At 42.2% G+C, this 20,514-nt stretch overlaps 1 protein-coding gene across 6 annotated transcripts in view; it reads right to left on the reverse strand.

Moving 5' to 3' along the window:
- LOC139420148 (solute carrier family 12 member 7-like) overlaps window positions 1-20,514 on the reverse strand; it is a 110,895-nt gene that overhangs the window by 84,760 nt on the left and 5,621 nt on the right. The window contains exon 1 of one of the 6 annotated variants that reach the window (XM_071169934.1): window positions 9,047-9,344. The exons of 4 other annotated variants lie outside the window; for them this stretch is intronic. In XM_071169934.1, coding sequence (XP_071026035.1) covers window positions 9,047-9,179 — 133 coding nt within the window. In that variant the 5' untranslated portion in view covers window positions 9,180-9,344. Of the gene's footprint in view, window positions 1-9,046; window positions 9,345-20,514 lie in introns of those variants that run through there. One more of the 6 variants, XM_071169931.1, reaches the window with a different exon arrangement.

Genomic DNA, 20,514 nt, shown 5'->3' on the forward strand with positions numbered 1-20,514 from the left:
TTTCTTCTCCAACACATTGTTTTTGCATTATTTAAACCAAATTGAACACGTTTCATTATTTACTTGAGGCTAAATTGATTTTATTCATGTATTATATTAAGTTCAAATAAGTGTTCATTCAGTATTGTTGTAATTGTCATTATTACAAATAAATAAATAAAATAAATAAAAATTGGCCGATTTAAATCGGTATTGGCTTTTATGGTCCTCCAATAATCGGTATCGGCACTAAAAAAAAATCATAATCGGTCGACCTCTACCAAGAATACTAAGGAAACATGCCTAAATGACTACCGACCAGTAGCACTCACGTCTGTAGCCATGAAGTGCTTTGAAAGGCTGGTCATCGGTCACAACACAATCACCCCAGAAACCCTAGACCCACTCCAAATTGCATACCACCCCAACAGATCCACAGATGATGCAATCTCTATTGCACTCCACACTGCCCTTACCCACCTGGACAAAGGGAACACCTATGTGAGAATGCTATTCATTGACTACAGCTCAGCGTTTAACACCATAGTGCCCTCAAAGCTCATCAATAAGCTAAGGACCCTGGGATTAAACACCTCCCTCTTTAACTGATCCTGGACTTCCTAACAGGATGCCCCAAGGTGGTAAGGGTAGGTAACAACACATCCGCCACGCTGATCCTCAGCATAGGGGCCCCTCAGGGGTGCGTGCTCAGCCCCCTCCTGTACTCCCTGTTCACTCATGACTGCATGGCCAAGCATGACTCCAACACCATCATTAAGTTTTCTGATAACACACCAGTGCCTGATCACCGACAACAACAAGACAGCCTATAGGGAGGTGGTCAGAGAACTGACCATGTGGTGCAAGGACACCAAATACTCCCTCAACGTGATCAAGACAAAGGAGGCGATTGTGGACTACAGAAAAAGGAGGAACAAGCACGCCCCCACTTTCATCGACAGGGCTGTAGAGGAGCAGGTTGAGAGCTTCAGGTTGCTTGGTCCACATCGCCAACAAACTAACATGGTCCAAGGCAACCAAGACAGCCGTGAAGCGGGCACAACAAAACCTATTCCCCCTCAGGAGACTGAAAAGACTTGGCATGGGTCCTCAGATTCTCAAAAAGTTCCACAGCTGCACCACTGCCCGGTATGGCAACTGCTCGGCCTCCGACCGCAAGGCACTACAGAGGGTAGTGCAAATGGCCCAGTACATCACTGGGGCCAAGCTTCCTGCCATCCAGGACCTCTATACCAGGCGGTGTCAAAGGAAGGCCCTAAAAATTGTCAAAGACTCCAGCCACCCTAGTCATAGATTGTTCTCTCTGCTACCGCACGGCAAGCGGTACCGGAGCGCCAAGTCTAGGTCCAAGAGGCTTCAAAACAGCTTCTACCCCCAAGCCATAAGACTCCTGCACATCTAGTCAAATGGCTAACCAGACTATTTGCATTATCCTCCTCTCTTCCTTCTCCTCTCCACACCACTGCCACTCTCTGTCGCCATCTATGCATAGTCACTTTAATTAACTCTACCTACATGTACAGTTGAAGTCCGAAGTTTACATACACCTTAGCCAAATACATTTAAACTCAGTTTTTCACAATTCCTGACATTTAATCGTAGTTAAAAGTCCCTGTCTTAGGTCAGCTCAGATCACCACTTAATTTTAAGAATGTGAAATGTCAGAAAAATATTAGAGATATTGATTTATTTCAGCTTTTATTTCTTTCATCACATTCTCAGTGGGTCAGAAGTTTACATACACTCAATTAGTATTTGGTAGCATTGCCTTTAAATTGTTTAACTTGGGTCCACGCGTTGGGTAGCCTTCCACAAGCTTCCCACAATAAGTTGGGGGAATTTGGCGCATTCCTCCTGACAGAGCTGGTGTAACCGAGTCAGGTGTGTAGGCCTCCTTGCTTGCACACGCTTTTTAAGATCTGCCCACAAATGTTCTATAGGATTAAGGTCAGGGCTTTGTGATGGCCACTCCAATACCTTGACTTTGTTGTCCTTGAGCGATTTTGTCACAAATTTGGAAGTATGCTTGGGGTCATTGTCCATTTGGAAGACCCATTCGTGACCAAGCTTTAACTTTCTGACTGATGTCATTTTCCTACCTCATGATGTCATCTATTTGTGAAGTCCACCAGTCCCTCCTGCAGCAAAGCACCCTCACAACATGATGCTGCCACCACCTGCCACAGTGCTTCACGGTTAAGATGGTGTTCTTCAGCTTGCAAGCCTCCCCCTTTTTCCTCCAAACATAACGATGGTCATTATGGCCAAACAGTTCTATTTTTGTTTCATCGGACCAGAGGACATTTCTCCAAAAAGTACGATATTTGTCCCCATGTGCAGTTGCAAACCGTAGTTTGGCTTTTTATGGCGGTTTTGAAGCAGTGGTTTCTTCCTTGCTGAGAGGCCTTTCAGGTTATGTCGATATGGGACAATTTTTACTGTGGATATAGACACTTTTCTACCTGTTTCCTCCAGCATCTTCACAGGGTCCTTTGCACTTTTTGCGCCAAAGTACATTCATCTCTAGGAGACAGAACGCGTCTCCTTCCTGACCGGTATGAAGGCTGAGTGGTCCCATGGTGTTTATACTTGCGTACTAATTGTTTGTACAGATGAACGTGGTACCTTCAGGCGTTTGGAAATTGCTCCTAAGGATGAACCAGACTTGTGGTGGTCTCCAATGTCTTTTCTGAGGTCTTGGCTGATTTCTTTTGATTTTCCCATGACTTCAAGCAAAGAGGCACTGAAATTGAAGGTAGGCCTTGAAATACATCCCCAGATACACCTCCAATTGACTCAAATTATGTAAATTAGCCTATCAGAAGCTTCTAAAGCCATGACATCATTATCTGGAATTTTCCAAGCTATTTAAAAGCACAGTCAACTTAGTGTATGTAAACTTCTGACCCACTGGAATTGTGATACTGTGAATTATAAGTGAAATAATCTGTCTGTAAACAATTGTTGGAAAAATTACTTAGGACATCTACTTTGTGCATGACACAACTAACGTGCCAAAACAATAGTTTGTTAACAAGACATTTGTGGAGTGGTTGAAAAACAAGTTTTAATGGCTCCAACCTAAGTGTTTGTAAACTTCCGACTTCAACTGTACCTACTACCTCAACCGGGGCCAACGCACATTGACTCTGTACCGGCACCCCCCTGTATATATTGTTATTTTCTACTGCTGCTCTTTAATTACTTGTTACCTTCATCTCTTATTCTTTTGAAACTGCACTGTTGGTTAGGGGCTCGTAAGTAAGCGTTTCACTGTAAGGTCCACACCTGAGATCAATTATAGACAGTTGTGTGCCTTTCCAAATCATGTCCAATTAATTGAATTTACCACAGGTGAACTCCAATCAAGTTGTAGAAACATCTCAAGGATGATTAATGGAAACAGGATGCACCCGAGCTCAATTTCGAGTCTCATAGCAACAGGTCTAAATACTTATGTAAAGAAGGCATCTCGGTTTTCTATTTTTAATACATTTGGTAACATAAAAAATAAAAATAAAAATAAAATTGGCTTTATCATTGTGAGTGCGGCAGGGTAGCCTAGTGGTTAGAGCATTGGACTAATAACCGGAAGGTTACAAGTTCAACCCCCCGAGCTGACAAGGTACAAATCTGTCGTTCTGCCCCTGAACAGGCAGTTAACCCACTGTTCCTAGGCCGTCATTGAAAATAAGAATTTGTTCTTAACTGACTTGCCTAGTTAAATAAAAAGGTAAAATGTAAAAATAAAAAAAATGAAATTGTGGGGTATTGTGTGTAGATTGATGAGGGAAATCAATTCAATCCATTTCAGAATAATAACAAATATGGAAAAAGGAGTCAGGGGTCAGAATACTTTCCTAAAGCACTGTAGGACAGACACTTCAAAACCTTATTCCTTACAATACATTTTTTGACTGTCTTTTTGCCAATTATGAATGTTTTATTCAATGTGTTTCTATGGTCTATAGTAGTAAAGGACAAATTCAATATTTTATAGATGTTTTTTTTTAGATAGATGTTAGATGTTGTTTTTTATATACCTAAAAAAGGGGTCCTACATTTCTTTATAAAATAGCTAAATTATCCATCTTAAAACAATCCCATAGCTTAGTACACAGGTCATACAAATTACTGATGCATTCTGTTCATGTCTTATGACAAACATTGTCAAATAAATACTTTGTTACATTTAGTTGATTCGCTACGAAGGCATGTTTTTATATTGTTGAATTCTGCTGTAATGCCTAGATTCCATGAGGGGCCTAATTATCATATTATTGGTTCTATGTACGCCTTATAACAACAGTTATATGTAGGCCTTATAACAACAGTTCTATGTAGGCCTTATAACAACACTTCTATGTAGGCCTTATTACAACACTTCTATGTAGGCCTTATAACAACAGTTCTATGTAGGCCTTATAACAACACTTCTATGTAGGCCTTATAACAACACTTCTATGTAGGCCTTATAATAACACTTCTACGTAGGCTATATGTGGGCCTTATGACATAATAATTCTATGTAGGCTGTATGTAGTAGGCCTTATGATATAACGGTTCTATGTAGGCCTTATGACAGAGGGTTCAAGTGGTATCAAATATAGATGCTCTGTCAATGAAACGAAGGCTATTGTTGAATATTTTCTCCTCAGGGCAGGTTGGTACTGAGCCGTTGTCTGAGGAAATAGCATGGAAACCATCTTGTCTTACGCAGTACTGTGCATGTGTGAGGGGGAAACACGCAGGGTGCTTATCAGTGGTGCCACATTGAGGGTCAAGCACCCAGGAGAGGGGCTGTGTGGGGAGGGTTCATAGGGCTTGGAAACAGGACGTGTGATTGGAGGTCAATGTAGCTCCGACTCGTCCCAGGCTCTCAACCAATCCGTTTACCCGATTTTATTTGACCAACTAGGCTTTTTACAAACACACCAGTGATACAGAGCCTGTCAATTAAATGAGTGTGAAAACACGAGTGCTGCTGGTGTGTGGGCGAAGGCTTGAGGGTGGGCTGCCATTACTCAGAGAACATAGATTCCCAGAGATACTCTTCATTCACAACCAGCTCACACAACCGGCTTCCTGTGCAGAGCAAGCGCTTCCCCTGAGGCAAAGGAGTGAAAGAGGCCATGCTCCTCTTTTGACATGTGACTCCCTCCAACTGTAAACATTCCCATTGAACACAGATTACACAATCCTCAGTCCAGGACAGGCGCTCAGAGGAACAACTCAGCTGAACCGTCTTCGGAATTCCAGAGATGTGCGTGTTTAGAAAACACGTCGTGCTCCATGACTCCCAGTGGGCGTGGCATGACTTGGAGACACAGTTGGTCCACACTGTCTGTGGAGTTGGGCTGTACTGCAACGGAACCTGCCTCAGGATACACCTAGGACCTGCTGTCGGAGCAAGCTGACCTCAGTACACAGTTCAGTAAAAACAACTAAGCGTTGAGCAACACCGCAGGGCACTGGAGCATGGAGGAATCATGCTGAACTCAGGGAGGTCAGGGTCAGTATGAGGCAGAAGTGATCGTAGTTCCTACATCCATGTTCTGCTTCCTTCACATGAGTTGTTGCAATATGCTGGTGAAGGCATTCTTTTAATCAGTCGATATAATGGTAACGTACATAAGATCTACTGTACGTAATAAGATAACTACTGTATTGTTAAGATTTTCCAGGTTTACAACTAGAATAATCCATAAATGGAGCGGAATCTTATGATTCCTTCTGAATTCGTCTGGTAGTATCAAAAGATAACAACAGTCAGGTAAAAAAAAAATAATAATAATAATAAATCCTGGACAGGTTCTGCAGGTTTCAAATAGTAACCACTAGATTGTACAGCCTGCTCACAGTCTATACATTTCTTGAGTGTGCTAGTAGTGAAAATACACTGTGTACTACACAGGACTTCAGGCACATGGTTTACTACACAGGACTTCAGACACATGGTTTACTACACAGGACTTTAGACACATGGTGTACTACACAGGACTTCAGACACATGGTTTACTACACAGGACTTTAGACACATGGTGTACTACACAGGACTTCAGACACATGGTTTACTTCACAGGACTTCAGACACATGGTGTACTACACAGGACTTTAGACACATGGTTTACTACACAGGACTTCAGACACATGGTGTACTACACAGGACTTTAGACACATGGTGTACTACACAGGACTTCAGGCACATGGTTTACTACACAGGACTTTAGACACATGGTGTACTACACAGGACTTCAGGCACATGGTTTACTACACAGGACTTCAGGCACATGGTTTACTACACAGGACTTTAGACACATGGTGTACTACACAGGACTTCAGGCACATGGTTTACTACACAGGACTTCAGGCACATGGTTTACTACACAGGACTTTAGGCACATGGTGTACGTATGAGAGCTAGAGGAAACGGGTTGGAATATGATCTAGAGTATGATCTAGAGTATGATCTAGAGTATGATCTAGAGCGCTATTTGATGCCATCTGCTTATTACCCGCTAACGATCACTGCGCAACTAGAAAAGCACGAGGGCTGGTAGAGTTAACGCCGCCACCACCACCACCACCACAGCAACACAGCCTGGTTTGAAACAATACCGGGCATGGAGAGGAAAAAAAACAGGAAACACATGCCACGTCCCCAGTACAGTGACCACCTGGCCTGCAGAGACACACAGCAGCAAACTGAACAACTTGACTTAGCTTTATGTATCGTTTGTCTGTTACAACATTTTCAACTGTGTCCATTATAGCCTATTCATGTCAAAGGTCATACACATGCATGTTAAAAAAATAAAATAAAATCAACCAGTTGCAACCTAACGTTACATTCATCCAACTGCATTGTTTTTCCAAGTCCACTGAGCAAACAGGCCATCGGCACAGATTACTTTTGGTCAATGTGAATTCCAGTTGGACGAACATGAAGGAAAAGCTCTGCTTTTCATTCAGAGAGCACTAAATTCAGCCCAGCTCAAAATTCAGATTCAATTAAAGTTGTGTACTAAACCACAGGACACGGAAGGACAGTTTTGTCTAAAAATCAGTTTTTGAAATGTCAACAACCATTTATTATTTTCAAAAAGTTACCTGTTTATAGAAAGAGCTAAGTCTTTTCCAAGCAAAGGTTGAATGAAACTAGACCGGCTGTTTAGTTTGGCTGGCTAGTGCAATATGCTAAAAGCACGATGACTTTAGCTTTGTAAACCTTTGAGTGAGATGCTTCAGTGCATACATCTGAAATGGTTTACTCCTACCCTGTTATTCTATGGGGTGTTTTTACGCTCAGGAATAATTTGACACAGATCTCAGGTTTTGTTTCCGTTCCAGTTCAGGTTTAAATACTCCTAAAGACAGAGGGAAGGCCGATGACAAATTATCTGCAGACACAGACCGACAGAGACAGTGACAGACAAACATGAGGAGTTGCTCGCCTTCCCTCCAATATCTGCTGGGTCGTTGAGCACAAAAAGGTATTGGGGTAAAGACAATAGACACCTAAACAACTTTTTTTTTATTTAACCTTTATTTAATTAGGCAAGTCACTTAAGAACAAATTCTTATTTACAATGACGGCCTACACCGGCCAAACCCAGACGACGCTGGGCCAATTGGGAGTCCCATAGGGAGGTGCACAATCACGGCCGGTTGTGATACAGCCTGGATTCGAACCAGGGTGTCTGTAGTGACACCTCTAGCACTGAGATGTAGTGCCTTAGACCGCTGCACCAGAGGTCATGATTGTCTCAAATGTCCCCATGTTTTTCTTCTAACCAAAGTCTAGTAATTGTTATTATGGGGAGTGATTCAGTATTATACAGGTACTACAAAGCAGGAACCAGACCGATTACAGATCACTCTGAGGAGGTGGAATCTCAACTCTCCCCACAGAGAACCAACAGAAAGCCAATAACATTGACCGCTATCCGACTCTCCCTTTCTTTCTGGCAGTCTCCAAGTAAACAAAGTCAATGCATGGGTTTTAAACCCTACCCGACCGACCCTCTGCGCCACACAGATAGACCCCTGCCAGAGAGCTGATATAACCAGCCACCACTCTTCTTCCCAGTCTGTCAAATCTCACACAGTGGGCGGCCATAATTGCGCGCCGCTGTGGAACCTGTTTGTCCCTCGCCTTGTGAAACAGTGGAAAAACAAAAATAACAGCAACGGTTTGGCACAACAATGGGGGCTGTGTGGAGTCTGTTAGCACAGACTTGTGGGAAGACTCAGCTAATGACATTCCCATGTTAGGGCTTGTTATTCAGAATTGGCTATGGTTCACGGGAGAATTGATGATGATGATGATTTGCAGTGGTAAACTATATTGTAGTGTGTAGCAGCATGCTAACGGAACAGAAAGACACTGGCTTCTCAATTAGAGAAGATGTATCATTATGTCTCTGGATGATAAGGCTAATTATTTCTGACAGTGTGACTGTGGAGAGACTGAGTGAAGGGAGCAATGAGATCAGGAAGTGTGGTAGCAAAACTGCAACAAAAAAAAAGAGAGTGGGAGGAAGAGAGGAGGGGGCATGCGTGCGAGTCGGGACAAAACAAACCAAAAAGCCTCGGAGTATGTGAAAACACTTCTCTAACATGACCCCGTCTACTGTCTCCCATCTGTATTACCTGAGAAACAAAAACTAAACTAGAGGAAAGAGCTGCTTAACACAAAATGTATAGCCAAAGCAAATGCAGCCCTATAAAGCCCTGGCCATCATCTTTGTTAGGGTCAAGGAAGTGAGTTGCTTTGACCTTTCCATCACCAACCACCTCCGTCGTGATCAAACACCTGATCTGACAATACACCTGATCTGACAATACACCACACACCTGATCTGACAAAACACAGCAAAACCCAAAACGACAGAGTCACCTAATGACAAAACAAAATGACAGAGCCATGCTCAGTCACAACTTAGCAACTGCTACTCCAGCCCACAAGTCATGTCCTCATCTTCTTCGCAGGGCAGAGGGAGTAAGTTGTGTGGAGAATGAAAGCCCCAGACTTTCTGCCACTGACCTGGGAAGTGGGCAGCCGCGTCTTCCTCTCTGAAGACATTGTTGTCATCCACATCTTCATCCTCCTCCTCCTCCTCCTCTTCCTGGGACTTCCTGACATCCTTCACAGGAACCACTGTGAAGTTTGTAGGCATTTTCACACCATGTGCTTATCAGTGTTCTGCCAGTCCCTCACTTATCTCTCCCTCGCTCCTTGTTCTGTTCGGTTTCTCTCCGTGTTCTGTTGTCTGCTTTCCTTCCCTGTACCTCCTTCCCTCTCTCGCTCTCTGTCCCTGTGTGCTCGTGCTCTGCCGTCGGTTCAAGGTTCTCAGTTTTCTCCCCTATCGCTTGGTTACCGTGGGCCCCATGTGACCAGCCCCCCTCTCCAAATAAGGAAGCACTGAACTGCCCCACCCTTTAGAGGCAGACTTGGCTTGACACACACTAACGTCAGGTTGTGTAGTGTTTTTTACCCATTTCAGACATAAGACCTGTAAAATATATAATGTTTATATGAGCCCCTTTCAAACAGCCCCTTATTGATCACTTTCTTGCAGGTATAGCCCTTTTATAGATATCAGTGAGTAACTGACAAATTAGGAGAGGTGGAAGGTGTTGTTAAACCATGGGGGCTGTCTGCATTTCAAATTAGGGGAGGTATAAACAATGGAAGTGTTAATCAATTTAATGTTAATCAATGCATCTCCCAATTTATTGGCTGTCCAGTATCCTGATGACCTGTCCCCAGAACTTCCTATACAGTTAACCTCTTTGGGCTAGGGGGCAGTATTTTGACGTCTGGATGAAAAGCGTGCCCAAAGTAAACTGCCCGTTACTCAAGCCCAGAAGCTAGGATATGCATATAATTGTTGGATTTGGAAAGAAAACACTTGAAAGTTTCTAAAAGTGTTAAAATAATGTCTATGAATATAACAGAAATGATATGACAGGCAAAAACCCGAGGACAAACCACCCCCCCCCCCCCCAAAAAAAAATATGTTGGCCTACCACTGTTTCCAATGGCTGTCATGTTTATCAGGAGGCAAAAACCTCCAGGATTGCAGTTCCTAGGGCTTCCACTAGATGTCAACAGTCTTTAGAAAGAGTTTAAGGCTTGTTTTTGGAAAAATGAGCAAGAATTTGTAGTTTTTCTAAGTGGCTCCCATTTTGGCTGTAGTGTTTTCATGCGCATGAATGAGAGCGCGTTCTTTGTTATTTATCTCCGGTAAAGACAATAACGATTCTCCGTCTTACATTTTATAGTCTATCTATGTATTAGGGTACCTGAGAATTGATTATAAACGTTATTTGGAGAAGTTTATTGGTCATGTTTGGGATTCAATTTGTATGCATTTTGAAGGAGGGAAACCGGTGGATTATTGAATGAAGCGCGCCAGCTAAACTGCGTTTTAGATATAAAGAAGGCCTTTATCGAATAAAAGGACCATTTGTGATGTAGCTGGGACCTTTTGGAGTGCCAACAGAAGAAGATCTTCAAAAGGTAAGGCATTTATTATATCGCCATTTCTGACTTTCGTGGTGCACCTGGTGCTTTTGTACGCTGTCCTCAGATAATCGCATGGTGTGCTTTCGCAGTAAAGCCTTTTTGAAATCAGACACAGCGGCTGGATTAACAAGAAGTTAACCTTTTTGGGATAGGGGGCAGCATTTTCACTTTTGGACGAATAGCGTGCCCAGAGTGAACTGCCTCCGACTCTGTCCCAGATGCTAATATATGCATATTATTATTAGGATAGGATAGAAAACACTCTGAAGTTTCTAAAACTGTTTGAATGATGTCTGTGAGTATAACAGAACTCATATGGCAGGCGAAAACCTGAGACAAATCCAACCAGGAAGTGGGATATCTGAGGTTTGTAGTTTTTCAAAGCTTGGCTTGCCAAATACACATTGAGATATGGATGAGCTTGCACTTCCTAGGGCTTCCACTAGATGTCAACCGTCTTTAGAAACTGGTTTGAGGATTCTACTATAAAGGAGGGGCTCATAAGAGCTCTTTTAGTCAGTGGTCTGGCAGAGAGCCTTGGTCTCATGATGCGCGCTCCCGACAGAGTTACTTCTCGTTCCAGTGCTTTTCTGAAGACAAAGGAATTCTCCGGTTGGAACATTATTGATGTTTTATGTTGAAAACATCCTAAAGATTGAGTCCATACATTGTTTGACATGTTTCTAAAGGACTGTAACGGAACTTTGCGATTTTGGCTTCCTGCTAGTGCCTTCTGATGAAGATCAAAGGTAAGTGAATATTTATGGTGTTGTTTCTAACTTTGTTGATTCCAAAATGGCGGATATTCCTCTGGCTGTTTTGGGTTCTGAGCTCCGTTCTCAGATTATGCTTTTTCCGTAAAGTTTTTTTTTTAAATCTGACACAGCGGTTGGATTAACCTCTCTGCGCACCGAACCCGTTAGCGGGATTAAATTTGACAACATACGGTGATCGCTACAGTCATATTAAACATTCATGAAAATACAAGTGTCTCACATGGTTCGAAAGCCTAGAATCTTGCTAATCCAACTGTGTTTTCAGATTTAAAAAATGATTTATTGCGAAAGAATACACTGCGATTATCTGAGCACAGACCCCCATATCAAACTACTCATTCAGCCAGAACTTGCATAACAAAATCAGAGATTGCATTGAAATAAATAGGTAACCTTTGAAGATCTTGCTCTGGTTGCAATCCCAAGGCTCATTGTTACACAATGAATGGTCTTTTGTTCGGTTAAATCCATTTTTTATTGCCTAACACGAAACATTTTGTGAACGCTTATCTCGTTGAACTTCGTGTCATTCAATTTTCGACGTAACATCCAACGTCAAATAGACAGACTTTCCCTGACTTTATCCAGTCATGTTGGGTTTCCTTGCAATCAAGGAAAATCATCCTTGTAACACAACCAAACTTGATGGGTCATTTTGCGGGACGTATTGACCCGGAAAAAACGATTGGAAGACAACAAGTGACGAGCCCATTGTGCACCAATTATATGACCACTGTCTCGTTGATTGACTGTATTTTAACCCAATGATCACTGATCGTCTTGAAATCTAGCTGGGTAGATAGCCAATGAGCAGAGGTAAACGGCAATATCCCATGGTTCTTTGTTGTAAGACAAACCTTTCCATTGAACGCTGGCGTAAGGACCGTTCTTTCGCCATTGCCAATTCAACCGTGAAGGAGTGACGCTTATTACGCACAGCAGTATTTTGGTGACTTGCATCTTCAGCTGTTTATTTATCAAACATCATGGCGAATAAGTCAAGGAAAGCTAATTCTAAGACTAGATATACGAATGTAGAAACAATTTTAGAGGAAAGTGAGATCTGCTTTTTGAAGACTCCATTTTGAAGACTCTGAAACTGAGGCATATTTTTTGAACGGAGAGGACATTGTTTTGGACTGGTAAGTTGCTCTCATGCTAATGCCGTTGTTTGAAATTAATATAAAATATTATTTGTGATTGTTTTTACATTTTATTTGCAATATATAAAGATGTAATGAAATGGGTAAAGTACACGTTAGCTAGTCATTGTGAGTGAGGGTCTTTTTGTTTGTATGAGAACGACCATAGCCTGTGTGTGTGTGTGTGTGTGTGTGTGTGTGTATATATATATACACATATACACACACACATAGGCTATGGTCGTTCTCATACAAACAAACCCTCACTCACAATGACTAGCTAACGTGTACTTTACCCACAAACCCATACATCTCAACACAGCCAGCATGCTTCCTCCAATCAGTCTACATTAGAGGGAGCATCAAGGAGCTTGCTGGCTACAGCACCACTGCACCAAGCCCTGTCCCTTCTGCTCCTGCCACAAGTGTTCATCTGCCCAGATATATTTGTGCAGGCATGGATGTGCCTAAGAGCACAGCATGGAGGCGTTGCTGTGTTGTTTGCAAGATGAAGTCTCCCATCACATGCACCACATGCTCAGTGACCCTCTGCTTTACATCAGAAAGAGACTGCTATGGCATCTGGCATCAGCAGCAGAATATTGTCTAGAGTTTTGTCAAAGTTGGTGGGGTTATATGGCAACGTGGGTGGGGGCTAGGATATATGTTATATCTGGAGTACTTTTCCTGTCTTATCCGGTGTCTTGTGTGAATTTAAGTCTGCTCTCTCTTTCTCTCCTTTCTCTCGGAGGACCTGAGCCCTTGGACCATGCTTCAGGACTATCTGCCATGATGACTCCTTGCTGTCCCCAGTCCACCCGGCCTTGCTGCTGTTCCAGTTTCAACTGTTCTGCCTGCGGCTATGGAACCCTAAACTGTTCATTTTTACTCTTGAGGTGCTGTCCTGTTGCACCCTCTACAACCACTGTGATCTCCACCCGGCACAGCCAGAAGAGGACTGGCCACCCCTCATAGCCTGGTTCCTCTCTAGGTTTTGGCCTTTCTAGGGAGTTTTCCCTAGCCACCGTGCTTCTACACCTGCATTGCTTGCTCTTTGGGGTTTTAGGCTGGGGCTATATAAATAGATTTGATAGAGGACTGAGCGTCTTCCAAATATTGAAAGTGTGTAAATAGTTACCCATGTTATTTTGTAAATGTGTGTGATATATATATATATTTTTTTTTTATCAATATATATTTTTTTTAAATGTTTTTTCTAAAAAAAATTGGGGGCGTGTGTTATAATACCATTTTGGTATTTTGTATATAGTTATTTGTTTCAAAATGTATACCTTCACCAATTTAGCCACTTGGGTACATTTGGGCTACTTGTGTGGGACACCTGGGTGACTTCATGATAAATGACATGTAGCACACTCATTTTGGAAGTTATCATTCTGAAACTTTGCACAACTACTGTTGCCCTCTTATATTTTTCACTGAAATTATCCCCATCATCCTATCTGAATGTTTGTTTTATCTTATTCATTTTAAAGATGATGATACAAAAATAAAATTAAAAAAAACGTTTTATTTCCATTGTTTTATCTAAACCAGATCTATTGTGTTTTATTCTCCTACATTCAATTCACATTTACACAAACTTTAGAGTGTTTTCTTTCAAATGGTACCAAGAATATGCATATCCTTGGTTCTGTGCCTGAGCTACAGGCTGTTAGATTTGGGTATGTCTTCAGGCGGAAATTGCACAAAGTAGGGGGGGAGCTCTATTAAATGTTAGCTTTTTTACATGGCACATATTGCACTTTTACTTTCTTCTCCAACACTGTGTTTTTGCATTATTTAAACCAAATTGAGCATGTTTCATGATTTATTTTAGACAAAATTGATTTTACTTATGTATTATATTAAGTTAAAATAAAAAGTGTTTGTTGTTTATTCAGTATTGTTGTAATTGTCATTATTTAAAAAATATATAAAAATAAATATCCATTTTTTTTTTACATTGGCAGATTAATCGGTGTCGGCTTTTTTTGGTCCGCCAATAAATCGGTATCGGCGTTGAAAAATCATAATCGGTCGACCTCTAGCCTGGAGAGACCTGAAAATAGCTATGCAGCGACACTCCCCATCCAACTTGACAGAACATGAGAGGATCTGCAGCGAAGAATGGGAGAAACTCCCCAAATACAGGTGTGCCAAGCTTGTAAGCGTCATACCTAAGAAGACTCGAGGCTGTAATCACTGCCAAAAGGTGCTTCAACAAAGTACTTAGTAAAAAGTATGAATGCTTATGTAAATGTGATTTCAGATGTTTATTTTTTTATAAATGTGGGGGAAAAAACAGTTTTTGCTTTGTCATTATGGGGTATTGTTTGTAGATTGATTAGGGAAAAAACGATTTAATCCATTTTAGAATAAGGTTGTAACGTAACCAAATGTGGAAAAAGTGAAAGGGTCTGAATACTTTCCAAGAGCACTGTATTTCAGTCTGTGCAAAACAGTCCTTGGAGTTCCGCATCCGCTTTATCGCACCTCTTCTATACTGAGCGAGTCACTGGTACTTCCTGTTTTACTTTTTGCTTGTAAGCAGGAAAATAGAGTTATGGTCAGATTTGCCAAATGGAGGGCCAAATGGAGAGAGAGCTTTGTATGTCTTGCTGTGTGTGGAGTAAAGGTGATCAAGAGTTTTTATTTTTATTTGCACAGGTGACATGCTGGTAGAAATGAGGTAAAAACAGATTTAAGTTTTCCTGTCTATGTGCAGTTATCAGTCCCAGTGAGAGGGGTAACCACCGGTAAAACTGCATTTGTCCTCTGCTTATCTCTCCAGTGTGATTCAGACGGGTTGGCACTGTCACCCAGACAGCCCCTTCAGGAAGTGACTAACAGACACCCTCTCCCCCAATGGTGCCTGAAAGGTTTTGATAGTGTAACCATGTGATTGTGACTCCACTCCTCTACAGCCTTTAAAGATAACAACAGTTAAGACAACGTAATAATTCCATGCAAAAGCGTGCAAAAAAATAAACGAATTAATTGGACCAAAGACTGGAAGTGAATGTTAGCAGTACATAAAGTTTGAAATCAAAACACAAAATCGTGAATGAATTTCAGTTATCATCTCAACAAACACATAGCATAACTGTTTTACTTGGTCATTCAAATCCATTAAAAAAAACATCAAATTATCAACAGCCACTGTATGACTTGATGTCCCGACATCTCAAGCGTTCTCAAGGCTAATCCTGTAGAATCACCAACCGCACTGGTCCAATGAATGAGTTCATTCCCCAACGTTGCCGCACGGAATTATTGTTGTCTTAACCTGTATTTTTGTTCGACCTAGGTTTCTGTGTGTGAAGCCATGGGAACTGTCAATTCACAGAGAACATCAATGACCACAGCACCAAGTACTGTGTTACTGTTAAATCATATTAGTATTTTGACAGCCCTTTACTCCACAGGCAGAATAACAACCCTGGACCAATATAATCCCCAAAGCGGGCCGATGGAGAGTGTTCTGGCTACAAGGACACAGCTGCCCTGTTCTCTCACAGCTGAGTCGAATACAATCCCTACCCCCTCCTCAGGATGACTTCACCGATGTTTCGCAGGATCAATCTGGCTCAAAAACATGCGGCCTCCGGACGACAACAGTAAATGTTAGGGAAAGGGTTTCCTTCAAGAGACGCACTTTCGCTTGTATATCAAGCAGCAGCCCATGTCCGTTTCCAGGATATAAAAAGTAATCACACAAAAGGGTACTGTACACATTGGCCACTCAGGGTCCTGTTATTGTGTTTCTTCAAGCTGTGCCGTTGTATTCAGCTAGCCACAACACGATGAATGAGAATCTGTCCCATGCGCTTGGTGTTACCTCAAACTACTTGTCCATTGTAAAGTGTTGCAGTTACTGTGTATGCAGGTAATGTAACGTTTTTCCCTGTCTTAGCATGTAGAATATCGACTGAACATTGAGCTGTTCAGCTCGTCTTCTTCACAATTGTGAGTTGACCTGCACAAGTGCTCTTGTCCGACAGGTCTGATACAGGTTCTGGGAATCAGTGATTGCAAATTGCATTAAGCAGACAGGCTCTGTCAAGTGTGTTCATAAATTCATAATATCCCTCCTCTTCTAGGAAGATTCCTCAGTCACTCAGCAGTTCGGTAGCTACCCAGGTAAATAAAGCATCTGGGAGTTAGCCTAGGCTATGGAAGTGGGCAGAAGATAACCAATGCCTTGGCTGTGTTTCTCATCTCACAAGTGTTTTCCACCAGTACAAGGTCACATGCATATGCATCCACATCCGTGTCTGAAAATGTTGAGAAAACCTGAACAGATCCTCTTTTCAATGAATCCCGTGTTATTGAGGACTCAATGTCCACTGTGGGAATTGACTGTATGCATGCAGACTAGAGGTGGACCGATGAATCAGAATGGCTGATTAATTAGGGCCGATTTCAAGTTTTCATAACAATCGGAAATCTGTATTTTTGGACACCGATTTGGCCGATTAAAAAAGAAATGTTTTAACACCTTTATTTAACTAGGCCAAGTCAGTTAAGAACACATTCTTATTTTCAATGACGGCCTAGGAACACAGTGGGTTAACTGCCTGTTCAGGGGCAGAACGACAGATTTCACCTTGTCAGCTCGGGGATCCAATCTTGCAACCTTTATAGTTAACTAGTCCAACGCTATAACCAACCACGTTGCACTCCACGAGGAGACTGCCTGTTACGCAAATGCAGTAAGCCAAGTTAAGTTGCTAGCTAGCATTAAACGTATCTTATAAAAAACAATCAATCATAATCACTAGTTAACTACACATGGTTGATGATATTACTAGTTTATCTAGTGTGTCCAGCGTTGCATATAATCTGACTGAGCATACAAGCATACAAGTATCTGACTGAGCGGTGGTAGGCAGCAGCATGCTCGTAAGCATTCATTCAAACAGCACTTTCGTGCGTTTTGCCAGCAGCTCTCCGTTGTGCATCAAGCATTGCGCTGTTTATGACTTCAAGCCTATCAACTCCTGAGATGAGGCTGGTGTAACCGAAGTGAAATGGCTAGCTAGTTAGCGGGTTGCGCGCTAATAGCATTTCAAACGTCACTCGCTCTGAGACTTGGAGTGGTTGTTCCCCTTGTCTGCATGGGTAACGCTGCTTCGAGGGTGGCTATTGTCGTTGTGATGTTTTCCTGGTTCGAGCCCAGGGAGGAGCAAGGAGAGGGACGGAAGCTATACTGTTACACTGGCAATACTAAAGTGCCTATAAGAACATCCAATAGTCAAAGGTTAATGAAATACAAATGGTATAGAGGGAAATAGTCCTATAATTCCTATAATAACTACAACCTAAAACTTCTTACCTGGGAATATTGAAGACTCATGTTAAAAGGAACCACCAGCTTTCATATGTTCTCATGTTCTGAGCAAGGAACTTAAACGTTAGCTTACATGGCACATATTGCACTTTGACTTTCTTCTCCAACATTTTGTTTTTGCATTATTTAAACCAAATTGAACATGTTTCATTATTTATTTGAGGCTCCCGGGGGGCACAGTGGTTAAGGGCGCTGTACTGCAGCGCCAGCTTGTGCCACCAGAGACTCTGGGTTCGCGCCCAGGCTCTGTCGTAACCGGCCGCGACTGGGAGGTCCGTGGGGCGATGCACAATTGGCATAGCGTCGTCCAGGTTAGGGAGGGTTTGGCCGGGAGGGAAATCCTTGTCTCATCGCGCACCAGCGACTCCTGTGGCGGGCCGGGCTGTGTTAAGAAGCAGTGCGGCTTGGTTGGGTTGTGTATCGGAGGACGCATGACTTTCAACCTTCGTCTCTCCCGAGCCAGTACGGCAGTTGTAGCGATGAGACAAGATAGTAGCTACTAAAACAATTGGATACCATGAAATTGGGGAGAAAAAGGGGTAAAATTCAAAAAAAAATAAATAAGAGTTCATTCAGTATTGTTGTAATTGTCATTATTACAAATATTATTATTTTTTTTAAACATTTAAAACATTTTTTTTTATATATATATATATATATTTTTTTTATATATTTTTTTTTTTTACTATTATTATTATTATTATTATTATTGTTATATATATATATATTATTTTTTTTATAAAATCGGTATCGGCTTTTTTGGTCCTCCAATAATCGGTATCGGGGTAGAAAAATCATAATCGGTCGACCTCTAATGCAGACTACCCAAGGTTGTGTTGAGTGCTAGAGCTCCAGACATCCAGAGTTCCCACACTCTGCCACAGCCTGAGGGGTAGTGAGGGAGATCATATCCGAGCAATCTTGGAGAGACAACAGGAATGTCTAATCATGAAGGATTTGGTTACGCAAAGAATCCCTCTTCTGAAGTCATTCCAGTGGGGTTTGATCGGGTAAGGAAAAGCAATCAAGGTGGATATTCGATAACACCTGGGAAACAAACATTCTACAATGCTTTGAGAAACGATTAACCAGGGCCAAAGGTCACCAAAAGGTTAAACAGTGAGGTCACATCATGCCATCTTTCCCATGAAGGTCAACAAGTAACTCTGTAAGGCGTGTTTCCTCAGGTATTTTATTACTTGTGTATTAACAACATTATGTGGCACCTGCATGACAGTGTCTCCTTTAAAAAAGGCAAGCATGCTATCACGCAAGCTATCAATGACTTGTTTTGCAACACGTTGATATGTGTTTGAAATAAACTATGAATTGCTCCTGCTCTCTGGTAACAATTCTAGAGATTTGAATTCATGTCTTTTTTTTTTGTCCTTTATTTAACCAGGAAAAGTCAATGAGATTGACATGGATTTTCCAAGTGAGCCCTGGTCAATATGATAAAAGTGCTAATTAGGGACAGTAGGTGGTTTTCTAGGCTATGTAAACAGCATACCAGATATTATTGATGCAGTATGGATATGCATGGGATGGAGGGGAAAAATGTAGGGGATGGGGCTTCAAGATAAAGTTACTACCTTTAGAGTAAGAATCCTATCTACTGCCAATTCCTGGAAGAGCAGATTGTATCACATTGCTTGCCCAGGCCAGAATAGAAAATATCGAGCCATGGGGAAACATCAGAAACACGGACAGATAGGGTTTCTAATGGATCCACGTCACAATGTACAGCCCAGGGACAGTGAGACAAGGCTATATGGTTTCTAATGGATCCACGTCACAACGTACAGCCCAGGGACAGTGAGACATGGCTATAGGTTCAGCTTTCTCAATGTTTATTTACCCTTCCTTCCTGCCCCACTGAGAAGATTACAGGCCAAGTCAATCACCCTGTTGATATTGGGGAAGAGGATCCTTGCCCTGACAACACAGACAGTACATGCTGTGACAGCAGTGTGTCAGTTAGCACATAACATAACCAGCACAGCGGACTCAAACTGTTCAAACATGGGTGGCTCTCCGTTTCACAACAAATCTCCCATGAAACGTTACACTGCTGGTTTTAGCCTCCCCCTTTCCTCAAGAGTAAATAGAATCAGAGCAGGGTTTGAGATGAATGGTGTCACACTGCTGGCACCCTCTGGCCATGACAGGAAATACACTGCTGGCACCCTCTGGCCATGACAGGAAATACATCTGGACATGGGCTCGGTGATCTGGACATGGGCTCGGTGATCTGGACATGGGCTCGGTGATCTGGACATGGGCTCGGTGATCTGGACATGGGCTCGGTGATCTGGACATTTCTGACAAGTTATAAATAGCTCTCTAAGGTGTTCAATGACTAACATGACAAGAGGAACTGATGATTCACTACTCAGTCAGTAACCCCCCCCCCGCCGACCACTCATGCCCCTCACAGTTTGGGAACCACTAAGCAAAGGAAGTGGCTCTGGGCCTTAAATGGATTTCACATCTCTGTTCCCTCCCTCTCTAGCTCAGGATAGAACACATGCCAATGTTCCATTCAGAGAACACTAAATTCTCCACGTACAAAATAGAAGTTTCATTTCTCCCGTGTCAAGTGGACAGCTGAGTCAATACCATGTGTGTGGTGACATTTGAGAAAGGATCTGGTTAATCAACTGCAGTTCTCACAGACCACTTGTCACTTGTTAGAGAAGAAGAACAGAGTGG

Source organism: Oncorhynchus clarkii, chromosome 11, assembly GCF_045791955.1.
Source record: "Oncorhynchus clarkii lewisi isolate Uvic-CL-2024 chromosome 11, UVic_Ocla_1.0, whole genome shotgun sequence".
Taxonomy (NCBI): Eukaryota; Metazoa; Chordata; class Actinopteri; order Salmoniformes; family Salmonidae; genus Oncorhynchus; species Oncorhynchus clarkii.